The 15546-nt window shown below is 37.3% G+C and overlaps 2 protein-coding genes and 1 long non-coding RNA gene across 6 annotated transcripts in view; 2 read left to right on the forward strand and 1 right to left on the reverse strand.

Moving 5' to 3' along the window:
- LOC125205562 overlaps positions 1-5616 on the reverse strand; it is a 7887-nt gene extending 2271 nt beyond the window's left edge. For both annotated transcript variants that reach the window (XM_048104593.1, XM_048104592.1), the window contains exon 1: positions 5013-5616. In XM_048104593.1, the coding sequence (XP_047960550.1) occupies positions 5013-5532 (520 nt within the window). In that variant the 5' untranslated portion in view covers positions 5533-5616. The remainder of the gene's footprint in view (positions 1-5012) is intronic.
- LOC125205558 (protein ROOT HAIR DEFECTIVE 3-like) overlaps positions 1-14829 on the forward strand; it is a 36991-nt gene extending 22162 nt beyond the window's left edge. For 2 of the 3 annotated variants that reach the window (XM_048104586.1, XM_048104587.1), the window contains exons 17-37: positions 8138-8204; positions 8308-8410; positions 8497-8567; positions 8664-8727; positions 9525-9596; positions 9687-9734; positions 9975-10037; positions 10363-10419; positions 10516-10647; positions 10754-10822; positions 10931-11022; positions 11152-11263; positions 11352-11520; positions 11608-11708; positions 11835-12259; positions 12344-12410; positions 12567-12707; positions 12801-12944; positions 13896-14023; positions 14111-14225; positions 14424-14829. In XM_048104586.1, the coding sequence (XP_047960543.1) occupies positions 8138-8204; positions 8308-8410; positions 8497-8567; positions 8664-8727; positions 9525-9596; positions 9687-9734; positions 9975-10037; positions 10363-10419; positions 10516-10647; positions 10754-10822; positions 10931-11022; positions 11152-11263; positions 11352-11520; positions 11608-11708; positions 11835-12259; positions 12344-12410; positions 12567-12707; positions 12801-12944; positions 13896-14023; positions 14111-14225; positions 14424-14546 (2363 nt within the window). In that variant the 3' untranslated portion in view covers positions 14547-14829. The other variant, XM_048104588.1, reaches the window with a different exon arrangement.
- On the forward strand, positions 7-1405 carry LOC125205564. Its single transcript, XR_007173775.1, has 3 exons — positions 7-797; positions 910-982; positions 1064-1405. It is a non-coding gene; the product is annotated as an uncharacterized LOC125205564 (long non-coding RNA).
- Positions 14830-15546: the final 717 nt, after the last annotated feature.

The raw sequence follows: 15546 nt of genomic DNA on the forward strand, positions 1-15546 counted from the left end.
TTTCCCCCTTTTCTTGTTCTGTTAAGAAATCAATTTCTCTGGGGCAGTAGCTATGTTGAAGAATTTTCTAGAGTTTAGACCTTGAACTCCTTTCTAAGGCAGTAGCTCGATTGAGAAGTTTCAAAGGTGGAGTCTTGGTGTGTTGCTTACTGAAATTGACCTCTGTTATCTCTACTTTGAAGCTTAAACATTGTTATGATTGAACAACTATTTGTGGGCATATTCTACTTGTCACTTCTCTCTCGGCAGTGGCTATACTAACAGATGTTGGCCCTATTTCTATGTTCTCTATGTTCTTGCTATCATGATGCAAAGGTGTGGTTGTGGTGTTACCTCTTATGTTAGTGAAGAAAATGGGGCTGCCCTTGTTGTTGCTCTCGGTTATGCCACTCTTTACTCCCTATCTTGCTGAGAATTTGATGGTATGCAGGAGGGTGTTGAAAGTCGTGTGTGGGGGGGGGGGGGATTTTTATAGGCTGATTGGTATACTTGTGAGCCTTAAATGAGGCTGCTGAGGCTGCTGAAACTCTTGTTTCTATCCAGCAGCATATCCCTCTTTTCTTTGATCTTTTGCAGCAACTTTAACTGAAGTTTTGGTGGTATACTAAGGGTATAAGGACTGGGCATTCATGATATTTGTCGCTGTGCAGGGGAGGGGAGCAGGTGGCTGTTTGGTCTTGGGCTGACTTGGTGTAGTTGGAGGGCGGCTATTTGGGCTAGCTGATCAGCAAGGAATCGGTCAAGGCTAAGTTGCCACTCCAAATGAGGCAGTCTCAGATTTCTGGCAGCAATGAGAGGTAACTCCCAAATCCTTTATCTAAGTTGTCCCTTCTTTCACTTATTATTTAGTACACAGGTTCGCAGCCTTATACTCCTAAGTTTTAAGGATTTTTGTTTTTCACATATCAGCTCTCGGTTGGGTACATGGCTGTGTAGTAGTGTATATCCCATTTGGAAACCATTTAGACCCCCCTTTGGTAAAGTATGGATGCCTCCCTTCTTGTTTTGTTTGAAGCTGGAAAAAAAAAGTCTACATATTTATTTGTCTTATTAGCTTTTGCAGATCTAAAGGTAGATAAAAGATAAAGGTTTCAAAAACTTGAAGAGGTGGCCTTGTATCGAGACCAGGCAGTCGGCTGGCTGTACAGCCTTCGGCTGTCCTCTAAGTCCTTGGGCCGAAAGAAGTCTCGAGTTCGAGGGTCGGGGCCCAAATCTTTGTATATTTGTATTCTTAAATTCTTCTCTCTTTTTTTTTCTAAACTCATAACTCACATGTGTTTAATTATGTAAGCTAGAGTGAAATTTTGATAGTAGTTACACTTCTTAGTTAGAAAATGAACCCCCTATATTCTTTCTCGTTAGCTATGGCTCGTGAATAAAAAGGAATAGCTTTGGTGGATTCCAATACTCCTTATATTATTATTATTATTTTTTTTTTCTTGCAACTAAACGGCACTTAAGTAACACAAGGCAACGAGTCCTTATTTATTTCATCACAACAAAAGAGTGACACAATTCCATGTTGGTGAGCCCTTACAACTTAAGTCGAAACGAAAAAAAAACAAACGAGCGGGTATTACATTCTACCCTCCTTAACGAAAATTTCGTCCCGAAATTTTGTTTATTTACTCAAACAGTTCTGGGTACTTTTCTTTCATCTTGTCTTCCAATTCCCACGTAGCTTCCTCGTGACCATGGTGCTTCCATAGAACTTTCACCGTTACAATAGATTTGTTCCTCAATTCCTTGACCTTCATGTCTAAGATTGCTTCTGGCTTCTCTTCATAGCTTAAGTCTGGTTCCAAAACCATTTCTTCTTGGTGGACTATGTGTTTCGGGTCGAACACGTATTTCCTCAATTGTGACACGTGAAAGACATTGTGCACATTCCCGAAACTCGGTGGGAGTGCCAATCTGTACGCCACAGGACCTACTTCTTCTAGAATCTCGTAGGGTCCGATGAAACGTGGTCTTAGCTTGCCCTTGACGCCGAATCTTGTAATCCCTTTAGACGGAGATACCTTTAGAAAAACTTTATCTCCCGCCTTGAACTGCAGGTCGGTTCGACGAGCATCCGCGTATGACTTCTGCCTGTCTTGAGCTTCTTTGATTCTCTCACGGATCTGGCGGACGATCTCTATCATCTCCTCTACAGAATCCGGTCCAAGCGTCTTTCTCTCACCGACCTCATCCCAGTAAAGCGGCGATCTACATTTCTTCCCATACAGTGCCTCATATGAGGCCATGTTTATAGTTGCCTGATAACTGTTATTGTAAGCAAACTCTATAAGTGGTAGTACTGGCTCCCATTTTCCTCCGCGGTCGAGCACCACGGCCCAGCATATCTTCCAAGGTCTGAATTGTCCTCTCAGACTGCCCATCAGTCTGTGGATGGAATGCCGTGCTGAAATTCAACCTGGTGCCTAGCTCTTGCCGCAAGCTTATCCAAAACCTAGAAGTAAATTTCGGATCACGGTCTGATGTGATTGTCACCGGTATTCCATGTAATCGTATGATCTCTTGCACATAGATCTGAGCTAACTTGTCCGATCCGTAAGTGATACGAACCGGTACAAAATGGGCGCTTTTGGTGAGGCGATCTATAATCACCCAAATAGCAGTATTCCCTCGTTGTGACTTTGGCAATCCTGTCACGAAATCCATCGCAATGTGCTCCCATTTCCACTCGGGAATTTCCAGGGGTTGCAATTTTCCATAGGGTCGTTGATGTAGAGCCTTCACTTGTTGGCATGCTAAGCACTTTTCTACAAACGACGCTATGCTCCTCTTCATGCCATCCCACCAAAACTGTTTCTTCATATCTTGGTACATTTTCGTACTTCCTGGGTGGGCAGTATAGGGTGTTTCGTGCGCTTCGCTCATGATCTCATTTCTGAGAGTCTCGTCATTGGGCACACATAATCTCCCTTCAAATGTGAGGGCGTTATCCGCTTCTTCGCGGTAACTCACCTCTTTTCCCGTCCTCACTTTAAGTCGAATTTTCTCTAATGCTTCATCACTCCTTTGAGCCTCAACAATCCTGGTTCTTAAGTTTGGTTCAATCACTAAAGTGGCGATTTTTCTTTCCATCATCTCTGGTGCTCTTACTACCTCCAATCGCATCTTAGCGAATTCCCGTATAAGTTCCTCATTTTGTGTGAGGAAGGTGGCCACTTGGGGTACAGTTTTTCTGCTCAAGGCATCTGCCACTACATTCGCCTTGCCTGGGTGGTAATTTATACCACAGTCATAATCCTTGACTAATTCGAGCCACCTGCGTTGTCGCATATTCAAATCCTTCTGCTCGAAAAAGTACTTAAGGCTCTTGTGGTCCGTGAAGATTTCACATCGAACCCCGTAGAGGTGATGTTTCCAAATCTTCAAGGCATGTACCACTGCTGCTAATTCCAGATCATGTGTGGGGTAATTTAGCTCGTGTGGCCTGAGTTGGCGTGACGCGTACGCGATCACCTTGCCATTCTGCATCAATACGCATCCAAGTCCGATCTTCGAAGCATCGGTGTACACACATAGCCTGCTTCTGGTGCTGGCACGGCTAGGACTGGTGCGGTGGTCAACTTTTCTTTTAATAATTGGAAACTTGCTTCATACTCCGGCGTCCAGTTGACCTTAACTCCTTTCTTGAGCTGCTGAGTCAGTGGTCTGGCTATTTTAGAAAATCCTTCAATGAACCTCCGATAATATCCAGCCAAACCTAAGAAACTTCGAATTTCACTAGGTGTTGTCGGTGGCTGCCAACGTTGCACTACTTCCACTTTTGCAGGGTCCACTCGGATCCCTTCTGCCGTCACTATGTGCCCTAGGAAGTTCACCTCGTTGAGCCAGAACTCACATTTGCTAAACTTAGCATAGAGCTTCTCGGCTCTCAACGTCTCTAAGGTGGTCCTCAGATGTTCCTCGTGTTCCTTCTCGCTCTTCGAGTAGATAAGTACGTCATCTATAAAGACTAGGACAAACTTGTCCAAGTACGGGTGGAACACGCGGTTCATTAAGTCCATGAACACTGCCGGGGCATTTGTGAGCCCGAAAGGCATCACAATGAACTCATAATGGCCATATCTGGTGTGGAATGCCGTCTTGGGCACGTCGTCATGTCGGACTTTCAGTTGGTGATACCCTGATCTCAAGTCCATTTTCGAGAATACGCCAGCCCCTCGAAGTTGGTCAAACAGGTCATCAATTCTCGGTAGAGGGTACTTGTTCTTGAGCGTCAGCTTGTTCAACTCCCGGTAGTCGATACACATTCTGAGCGTTCCGTCCTTCTTCTTCACGAAGAGCACTGGTGCGCCCCATGGTGACACACTGGGTCGAATGAAACCCAGGTCTAGTAACTCTTGTAGCTGTATTTTGAGTTCTTCTAGCTCTTTGGGCGCCATTCTGTATGGTGCCTTCGATACTGGAGCCGATCCCGGTTCGAGATCGATTGTGAATTCTAGTTGTCTGTCTGGCGGCAACCCTGGTAGTGCGTCCGGAAAGACGTCTGGAAATTCTCGTACCACCGCTACATCTTCAATCTTACGGTCCTCTTTCTCTTCTCCATTCAGATACACGAGGTATGCAGGGTATCATTTCCTTATCATAGTGGCCGCTTGTAGTGCAGAAATAATGGACTTTCGTCGCCTCATGGAAATTCCGTGAAAAAATTGTGGGTTCCTTCCCTGGGTATTGCAGAGAAATCTGTCTTTCCTTACAACGAATGGTAGCGTAGTTTGCTGCTAACCAATCCATTCCCAAAATGATGTCAACGTTCCACATCAACATCACATGTAAGTTGTGAGCCACTAACTTAAGGTTTCCCATAGTAAATTCTACATTTGAGCAAGTCCGTGAGATGTTTATAAGGCCTCCTACGGGTGAGGACACCCTCATCTTATGTTCTATTTCATCAGTAGGCAGTTCTAAAGTATCCACGCAAGGTGTTGATATGAATGAGTGGGATGCACCAGTATCAAACAAAATGGCAATAGGTATGTTGAGGAGAGTTCCCATACCTGCCAGATTGCCCTGCTCCTGGTTCCCTGGCTCCGTCTTTGGCTGCTTCTGTCTCAGTGCAAAAGCTCTGGCCTGGGTAGGAAGTCTCTGTTGCAGTTGCCGCTTGGGTTGCGGGGCTGAAGGTAGGACTGCTTTTCCTCTTGGCTCAGCTTGAAGTGCCCGTAGTTGCGGACGCTGCCCTTGATAGTTCTGTCTCCCTCTGACTCCAGCATTTCTATCCGGGCATTCTCTGGAGAAGTGTCCTCCCTTTCCACAGTTGAAGCACTTATTAGTCCCAACCTTACACTTCCCGTGATGATTCTTCGAGCACTTAGCACAGGGAGGGGCCCTAGGTCGGTACTCCACCATCTGATTCGGAGCAGTTTGCCTTCCACCGTTCTGCGGTGGCTTCAAAGCAAATTGTGGTCTCTTGTTCTCACTCGGGGCACGATCCCCTTCCCACCTCCTTTTCTCTCGAAAGTTCTGTTGTTGTTGAGGTGGTGCTGCAGCAACAAGTACAGTCGACTTTTCCTTGGGCATGGCCACCTCGATATCTAAGGCTCGACTCAGTGATTCGGGGTATGATAACCCTCCAAGGCTTAGCAATCAATATCATATATTCTAATTACTTAACTACTTTGGGAAATTGAGCTTGCAATCAATATCAATGTCTTTTTGTTGAAATAACATTATATATACGCGTTGTTGTATTTTGACTTTTATATCTCATTTCTTATTTATGGAAATACTTTTCTTAAAAAGACGTGTGACATTGTGATAGGGTAATGTGACGCTTGTGAACGAAATTTCTCGGAAAAAAAGTAGTTTTAGTATTGTTTCGACGAAACATCCTCAAAGGTGCTCTTATATTTTGCCCCGAAATTGCGAGGCTCATCAAAAAATTTTATCTGTTACATTTACAAAAATTAATCCCTTCATTTATTGCCATTATATTTGTACTCCATATCAAATTAATTACTATAGTCGGTTCTTCTGTAATCAATAATCTAATTTGATTTGGGTGTATTAAAATCCAAACACCGAATATCCCATCCGAAAATTTAAAATTCGATTTGAATTCAAACATATAAAATTTTCAGTTATTCTGTTAGGCATGGTTAGGAGAAAAAAGCTGAAAAATGGAACTGTTTTTTTTTTTTTAAATAAAAAAATCAATGTATAATATCATTTATATATTATTAATTTAATAATACTATCAGAATTAGCTCCTTGACACGTGTCAAAACTGTCTGATTTAGCTTCTCGATACAAGTAAAAACTATCATTCAGAAAAAATGAGATGACACCTGGATACGAGCAAAAACTATCTAAGATGACTCTTGGATATGAGCTAAAACTAACTATCTAAGATGGCTTTTGGATACGAGCTAAAACTATCTAAGGTGACTCCCGGACATGAGTAAAAACTATCTAGATTGGCTCCTTGACACGACTTAAAACTGTCAACAAAAAATTGAAGAGTTCCTTGACACGAGTTAAAACTGTCAACAAAAAGTTGAAGAGCTCGTTGGAACGAGTCTAAACTTTCACTGATGATGAATGAAGAGCTCCTTTACAAGGGCCTAAACTTTCAATGAATAAAAATGAAGAAGCTCCTTTAAATGAGAATAACTAACAATGAGGAATTGTAGATGCTCTATGATACGATCATAAGCTATCAATGAAAATTGAATTAAGGACTTCTGAATACGAGTATAAACTATTTTTTCAAAGTAAAGACTGTGCAAGTTAAGTGTCGAAAAAACTCAATACTCAGCTTGAAGGGAAATATTCGAATGGAGAAATCAATTAATTGGAGCACAAGAAAGCAAAAGACGAAATTATGGCAAGAATAATGAAAAAAATCAATTAAAGATTATGGAAAATCAAATTAAGAAAATATTAGTATAATTAGAGAATATTTTCCATACATAGCTAGAACGGGAGCTTATAAAATGGTGTGTAACCATTGAGAGATATCATTCAAGCATATTACAATAGTGCATTTATAATTCTTCCCGTCTGTACTTTGTGCAATAACCGTATATTTTCTGCATTATATTTCCTAACAACCTTAATTTTGATTCATCCACAAAAAAAAAATTGTTTTTAACTTTCTATTGAGGTTTTCAACTAACGTACTTTTAACACTTTTTTCTCTATCTTATCCAATGTGTATCAATTTTACAGCAAAATGTGTGACACCCACTACCAGTGCCGTACCTTTCTATCACGATCTATCGAACGTGTCATATTGGATTTACACGCTTTTATTATATTCGTCACATATCTTATTGCTCGACTCATAATATTGGGTTCAAATTGATGGATTGAGGTGGACTATTCTACGAAGTTACTCAGAAAGTCTTAGTCTTAGTCCACTCCACACGCTTTGGAGTACTATTCAAAAATATCCCCAATTGACAGATTATTACTAGTATGTTTGCCCTAAAATTTACTGTAGCAAAAAAAATAAAAATAAAAATTAAGGGTAGCAATTAGCAAACGAGCCCAATGTCGTCAAGCTAGGCTAGTGAAATTATTCTAAGGCTCGAGAGTTTTTTGAGTTGAGCTTGGCTCGACACACAACTAAAGAGCTCTGTTCGAATTCAGCTTGTCATAACATGCTTGTGTTATGTACATATCATATAAAAATGACTATTGTTTCTGTGAAAGAAACTAACTAAAAAAACTAATCTGTAATTTATTAATTTCTATATTTCATTTTTATTTATTGTTACATAGTAGTAGTAAATTGTTTTAACTGTCACAACATTTTTTTTAATAAGAAAAGTCTTGAGTTTGGGTGACACTATAAATTAGGATGAATAGAAGAATATAATTTGCTAACGTACTCAACAGAGCGACTTCTCCTACGTCATTTCAGATGATAATTGAGCCGGAAAATTCTGAGCCGATGGAATTGATTAATGGCGACGGAGATTTCAATGAGTCGGGTTTCGAGGACTTCATCCGAGGCGCTGCTGCCTCAATTCCGGTCATTGCCATCGTCGGCCCGCAGTCCAGTGGTATGATTTCTGGCCTGAGTATGTGATTAGATTGATAGATTAAATAAGTAAGCTAACATTTGGAGGCTAAGGGCATCAAGCATACATTAAAAGCTACTCCACTTATTTTTGTGCAGGAAAAAGTACTTTGTTGAATCATCTATTCGGTACAAACTTTAGGGAAATGAATGCAGGAACTGGAAGGTTAGTTTGGTCGTCTACATCTTATTCTTAAATTGATACTAATAAATACAAATATATTTATTTATTCATAGTAGTAGTATTTAAAAAAGGGTTTTTTGTGTAGGAGCAAGACAACGAATGGGATATGGATAGCAAAAGCTCCTGATATTGAACCGTTAACTGTGGTGCTAGATTTGGAGGGTACAGATGGTAAAGAGAAGGGAGAGGTTAGTATTTAATTAATCATTAATCTTTCTACAGTACTATCTAATTACTTAAATAAATCAAGCTATTGAACTCATGATTATTTCAGGATGATACAGCATTTGAGAAGCAAAGCGCCTTGTTTGCTATAGCAATTGCTCACACTGTCATCATAAACATGTATTTTCTTCGACCAGATTAATTAATTTCGCAAATAAACTCATACTTAATAAACTATATTTCATTTAGTATTGATATATTTATAAATACATATAGGTGGTTCTGTGAAATCGGCCGCGAGCAAGCTGCGAATAGGCCTCTTCTGAAAACCGTTTTTGAGGTACACTTGTTCTATATAGATATTGGATATGTAGGGTCCTCTTATAATGCTTACAACATCATAATCCAAAACTAAGACTAAATTTACATCTTTAGATTTTGAAATCAGTGAATTAGATTAAAACTCACAAATTTCAATAAATAGTACACAAAATATTTACAAAATGGTAATATCATCATTATATTATCATATGATAATTTTCTTTAGTTTTTTTTTTGTATCACCATAGTGTATAACAAATATCAACACAATGACATGGGTGTTTTAACATATGTACATGAAAATATCAACACAATTTTGTTTATATTTTACATACACTATATTGAGATTTTTTTTTTAGGTATTTGTTGATAAAAAAATCTGTTCATCAACATGTACGAAAATTGGAAATTTTTTTTATCGAATTTCATCATCTGAACGTCGTCGGAACATATGCAATTGAGATCTCGTTAGTATCCTTATAAAATTTCCTATAATTTGATATATTTTTAGTGAAAAATAATTTAAATCGAGAGATTTACGTAAATTTAAAGTTTTGAGATGATTTTAATGAGAGAAGATTGACATTAATACCCTTTAATTTTATTTAGTACTAGTTATTTAAATTTAATTTATAATTTACTGCACATTATTTTAACCATTAAATCTTTTAATCTAGTGGCTAAAAATTGGTTTTAATTTGATCAAATTGCTAATAGTTAGCAATTAATCGTAATGCTGGATATGATACTTAGTTTCCACTTATTAATATAATATTAGTAGTAAATAATTATCTTCTTGTAAACTTTGATATATAGGCAATGCTACCCTTGCTTAGTCCTCAGAAAACAAATCTTCATTTTGTGGTACGCGACGGCAACAATACGGGGGTATGCTTAAATATTGGAACTAATTCATATATGAATGTAGTTATTAGTTTTCTTTAATTATGATTTTTTTTGCATTTATTATTTATGTAGACACCCTCGGAATTATTGAAGTGTAATTTGAAGGATGACATCGAGAAGGTAAATTATATAAGGATTTGGAATTATGTAGATTGCATTTTTTTTTACTTTAGAATTATGTAGATTGCATTTGTCTAATGGCTTCTCCGTTTTTTTAAAGCAATGTAAAAATTATCTTAGAAAATTTTCACATGGTGCAGTTTCAACTTTTGCAATTTGTGTTTAACATATAATTGAAATTGAAATTATTTTCTTTCATTTGTCTAATGGCCTCTCCTTTTTCTTGGCCTGTCTCTGCAGATTTGGGAAGCGGTTCCCAAGCCCCCAGACAACGAGGGCACTCTACTCACTGACATCTTCAATGTAACAAAAACTAAAGAAAGCACACACCCACACACACATATAATATAGTGCATAGTAAGCAATAGTTGTATTTTGACCCGATAAATTAGAATCATGCATAAATTATAAATATAAATAACACATGAAGAAACACGCAAGTTTCATTAATAAGAGACCGAAAGATTAATTCTCTCTAATAGGATTTGAACCCAGTTGCGTTATTCGCTCATCTCTTATTCACGGAAATTATGAGTTTGTGCATGTGTAATTCGTGTTTAATTTGATATAGGAACTAAAACTATAGTAGTAGTACTAATAATTTATCTTTCTTGTTTGTTAATTTAAGGTGGAGGTTACCGTGTTGTCACATTATAACTATATGAGACGCGAGTTTGATGAAGAGGTTTTATTACTACTTTAATTATCTTTATTCCTTCAATTATTCATTAATATACACATTAATAAGGAGTATTAAATGTAGTCGATCGATCCATTGCAGGTGGTCCAACTCCAAAAGCAATTAATCTCCCATAATCTTGATCCCTCTACATCAAAACTTTCTCTGAGCAGTGCCAAGAAATATTGGGATGACATCGAAAAATATAAAGGCTTCAAAGTTCCACCTTATAGGGTTCGCCAAACAACTAATCTTAATTAAGTTCAAGTATTATTTAATTCTGTGTGTTTTTTTTCAAAATGGTCATGATTAATATTACTGCTTTTTCTATGGAGATCAGCTCATGTTTGCCACAACAAGATGTGATGAGATTGCCGTGGAAAAGTTGAATCTCTTTCAAGCTAACCAGGTTTTAGTTTAAAATTAACTACTACTATTATTTTGTACAATATCAAAATGGATATTTCATTACCTAATTCCCTTAAATTTGTAATTCATTAACTTTTAATACGTGCAGGCTTGGTTAGAATTAGAAGAAAATGCAAAAACTCAACTTGTGAAGTACTTCGGTGCACAAACAAACTCTATCTTGACTACGTATCTCTCCGAGTAAGCTAAAATTATTAAGAATTTTTATTTGAATTCTTCTCAATTCTCATTATATATATGTGTATAGATATTTAGTAAAAATAGCAGCAATTCATGATGCAGCAATATTAACATTTTCGCTTTTGATAGCTACGATAAGGAAACTATAAATTTTGAAAGTGGTACTAAAGGAGGTTACGACCAACAAGTACACAAAGTCAGAAGCAATAAACGTCAAGATCTGACGGTAAAAGCACTAAAGGTAAGAATACTTATTTAGAAAATTATGGTTAGTGACTTTTGTTTGGTATAAATAGCAGTATGAATTCTAATCATGCATGCTAAATTAGGTGGTCTATCCTGCTTACATGAATACGTTGGGTCATCTTCGATCTGTGACATTGCGAAGCTTCACGACTCAACTCGAAACGCGCAGAAAAGAATTTTCCCTGCCTGCATTTCAGTCATTTCAGACATGCTATGACTCTTGCGTGATGCAGTTTGATCAGCATTGTTCAGGTGCACCATCATTAATTAAATGCCACATTATATTTGTTTTTAAGAACAATCATGATTAATTGCATTATACTACTATTTAATTTTCAGAATCTGCTACGATAGAGCATGCACAATGGGGGGATGATGCTTCAAGTGTGCGCAAACAACTACTCCGTGAAATTAAAGAACATGCACTAAATCAGCTACGGGTAATAATAGTGAAACGTCGTCAGAATTCGTACAAACTTTATGCAATTTATTATCTTTATAAAAGTAAAGCCGACTTAAAATGGCTATGGTAATGGTGATGATGGTTGACATATATGTATATGCAGGAGGAACTCTCCATTAGTGTTACTACAAAAGTATTGAATGTTGTAAAAGATTGTAGTGTGATGGACATATGGAGTTGTATTAGGAGTTACATGGAGAGTGAGAATGAGACAGCTAAATTGGCGGCTGCTGGCATATCTGCAGCGGAGAATGAACAAATCGTAAAGAGTGAGAATGAGGCAGCTAAATTGGCGGTTGTTAGTAAATTTGCAGCGGAGAATGAACAAAACGTAAGGAGTGAGAATGAGACAGCTAAATTGGCGGTTGTTAGTAAATTTGCAGCGGAGAATGAACAAATCGTAAAGAGTGAGAATTTTGCAACAGAGAATGAACAAATCGTAACAGATTTAGAGAAACACGCTAGAGACAGAGTGGTCTCCTGTTTCAAAGATGAAGCTCCTTATGTCGATAAACTCTTGAGTCAAAGGTTAATTAATTTGCACAAACTATGCACGGAAGTATTTAATAATTAATTCATCTATGTTTTAACCCAGATTACTTATGATTTTAGGTACGTTCATGCTTTAGCACCAAGGGACGACAACACAATGCCAACTAAGGAGGAGGCCTACCGTCAGGTAATTTTGTATATACTTGAGACCATTTACCCTTGTCTCACATCCATTTTGTATTATATCATCATCTCTTTTGTAAGTTTAGATAATTATCTATCCTTTCATTTTACCTTTTGAGATGTTATTACTAGTATATATTTTGTGTATGCATATGTGCAGTGTATAGATATATTGTCGGAAATGGCTGTAATACGTTTAGATGATACATACGACGTCGTACAAAGAGTGCTACGTTCTGAGCTGCCTATTGATGCAAACAGCGGCGATGGGATTTCTCTCTCTTCACGCACATGGGAAAATGTTAACTCTATAACCCTGACCTCCATCACTAATTTTTTAGAGTTAATTTGATAGGAGTATAATTCAATCCTTTTAATTTGTGGTTTAATATAGGTCCCTCCTCAAATGACTGTGATCACCCCATTGAGATGCAAAGAAATATGGACCAAGTTTAAACAAGAGATGGATGATCGTTATTCCATTGCTGAGAAATTTGAAGAGGAGGATCGTTTTTCCATTGCTGAGAAATTTGAAGAGGTATTGCATTATATCCAAAATTATTGTGAATCAAATATGTTGTGTGGGGGGGGGGGTGTTATCCAGTGACATATTTAAGAACTGAAACTTGTGGGGTTGGATATAATATTCGGAATAGTAAAAAAATACGGAATATAACATTGAAATATTAGTAGTATATTTTTAAAATATTACAAATCAGGGAGTCATATCATCTGTTGTACGTTACAGATAATTCTTAAGGATATCTATATCTAGATAGTACTAACTAGAACTTACTTACATTACCAAAAGAGTACACTCAAATTTCTTTAATTTGTAATAGGAGTAGTAATGAACGTTTTACTCTCATTGTGTATGAAGATGGAGTATCTTTCAACCATCCATCGCCCATCATATTTTTGCAGCTCATTTGAGAAATCTTTAGAAAATACTTTTTCAATCGAAATTGTTGCTACTATAAAATTAGAAAAATATAATCTCTCTTCTTGCATCATACAAAAGTTTAAAGTTAGTGAAGTAATTATATGCTCTTTATATTTAAGATTTAAATGGGCAGGTAAGCCCATTTCATCCAACTTAATCAATAAACAATTGAAAGTAGGATCAAGTCAAGACTTGTTCTTTCTCCTCTACCACCCCTGTCTCTCTCCTCTAAGCCAATTGTTATTATTATTTTCCGGCAAAGGCCGTAGAAATTGGTGGGGGAAGTCCGCTGAGTGGAGTCGGAGGCAGAGCTGCTCGGGGGCGATGGTGCTGTTGCGTGGGGTCGGAGGTCGAGGAGTGAAGTGAAGAATCTTATGCAATAAATAAGCATGCAAAAACTAAATACGTTCTCCATTATTTAGTGATTACTATAAATGTAGAGATGAAACAGACGTGTAGCGATGAAGATGCTTGATTTAATTAGAGAGTATGAAAAATATGCCAAAATTGGGTAAGAGTTAGATAAATAACATCCGCTTTGTACAGTCACAGCAGCTAAGTGGGACTGTGACTCGGAAGCGGTCTCTTCCTAAATGGGTGATTTCAGTTCGTAAATGGGCAATTTATGGATTGAGTATCGTTGGAGTTGCTCCGTTCAAAATTCTTCTTTACAGGTACTCCACTTTTAGAAAGCAATTAAATTAATTACTACTTGTAGTTTATTATAAACCATATACATTTCTGTCTTGTTATTGCAACAGGTTCCCTAAACTCGTCTACAAGTTAGCTAAAGCAATTGGGATCGCACGTGGGATGGTTGCCGTGCTTGGAAATGGTAGATATATGTATTCTGCCACAGAGGAGGAACTTAAAGAGGTACTACACTAGTATTATTTTATTTATTACTATTTGATCTGATTGCCTGATCACCCTTTAAGTATACAAGCATAAAAACTTTCAGATACCAACCAATTATTATCTCAATTCTATGTCTTAATATGATTAATCATGTAGAGTATTATACACCATTAATTAGCGTGGTTTAGTTAATTATGTGATGAATTTTTTTTGCAGGATGATATCCCAAGCAGACATCCTAGGTTAATGGAAGCTCTGCAAGAACATTTGAATACAACATATAAGTGCCTGACTACCGGCCAGGGAATATTAAGCTTAACCGCTCCGGTGGCTGCTTAAGTCTACAAATCATGAAGCTGTGGTGTTTACATAATGATACTCTTTTTCCTACCGGAGGGTTTACCCCAATGGAGGTTTTGACGAGGCCCAGCCTTGTGATTCCCATGGGCTTAGGATGTTTCTATCTTTTCTTTTTTGTATTCGATTTTATTAAAAAGATTTTAATGTGATAGAACATTTTGTTTTTTTATCATGGCCCTTTCTCGAGAAATGAAAGGTTGTCGACTCTGCCTAGATACGAGGTTTTATATATACTAATGAATCAAATCATTAAAAGCCCAAATTCGAATTATCTACGCAGTACTACTATAAATTTAGACCATCAAATTCTATGCAGTTAGGATTACAAATTGATTGAATGATATACTCCCCTCTATTCGATTAGTGTTAGCACATTTCTTTTTTCCACACTCATTTAAAAAAAGATAGTAATAAGTAATAAAAATAGAGAGAGTATAATAAGAGAGAAAATAATGTAATGACCGACTATTCTCTACATTATTATCTTTTACTTTACTTTCTCTCCACTTTAACATTTTTTATATAGTAATTTTTTTTAAAACAAGTGCGAAAAAGAAATATGTCAACACTAATGGAACGAAGGGAGTACCAAAAACTGAATATAGAGAATCCAATTCGAAGCCTAGATAGCTCCCCGTCTCCTAGAAGAAGAGGAAGAAGAGGATGTGGAAATTACAAGAAACAGCCACCTAGATAGCTCCCCATCTCCTAGAAGAAGAGGAAGATGGAATTCCAACAACTATTGAAAGGAAGAGAAGCTATTGGAGAAGAAAAAGTTCGTAGATGTAAAACTTGGGAATTTGTGTGAATGCTTTGGCATTTGATGTTGACATGTTGTATTTTTGTGAAATTGTGAATAAAATGATGGTTTAAGTTGTTAAGAAGCCGATCGATTATGTTTTCTTTCATTTTTTAATAATAACTCATAATGCAATATTAAGAGAAACAAACCATCATAATTGAGGAAGGGAGCAAGCAA

The sequence above is a fragment of the Salvia hispanica genome, chromosome 2 (assembly GCF_023119035.1).
Source record: "Salvia hispanica cultivar TCC Black 2014 chromosome 2, UniMelb_Shisp_WGS_1.0, whole genome shotgun sequence".
NCBI lineage: Eukaryota > Viridiplantae > Streptophyta > Magnoliopsida > Lamiales > Lamiaceae > Salvia > Salvia hispanica.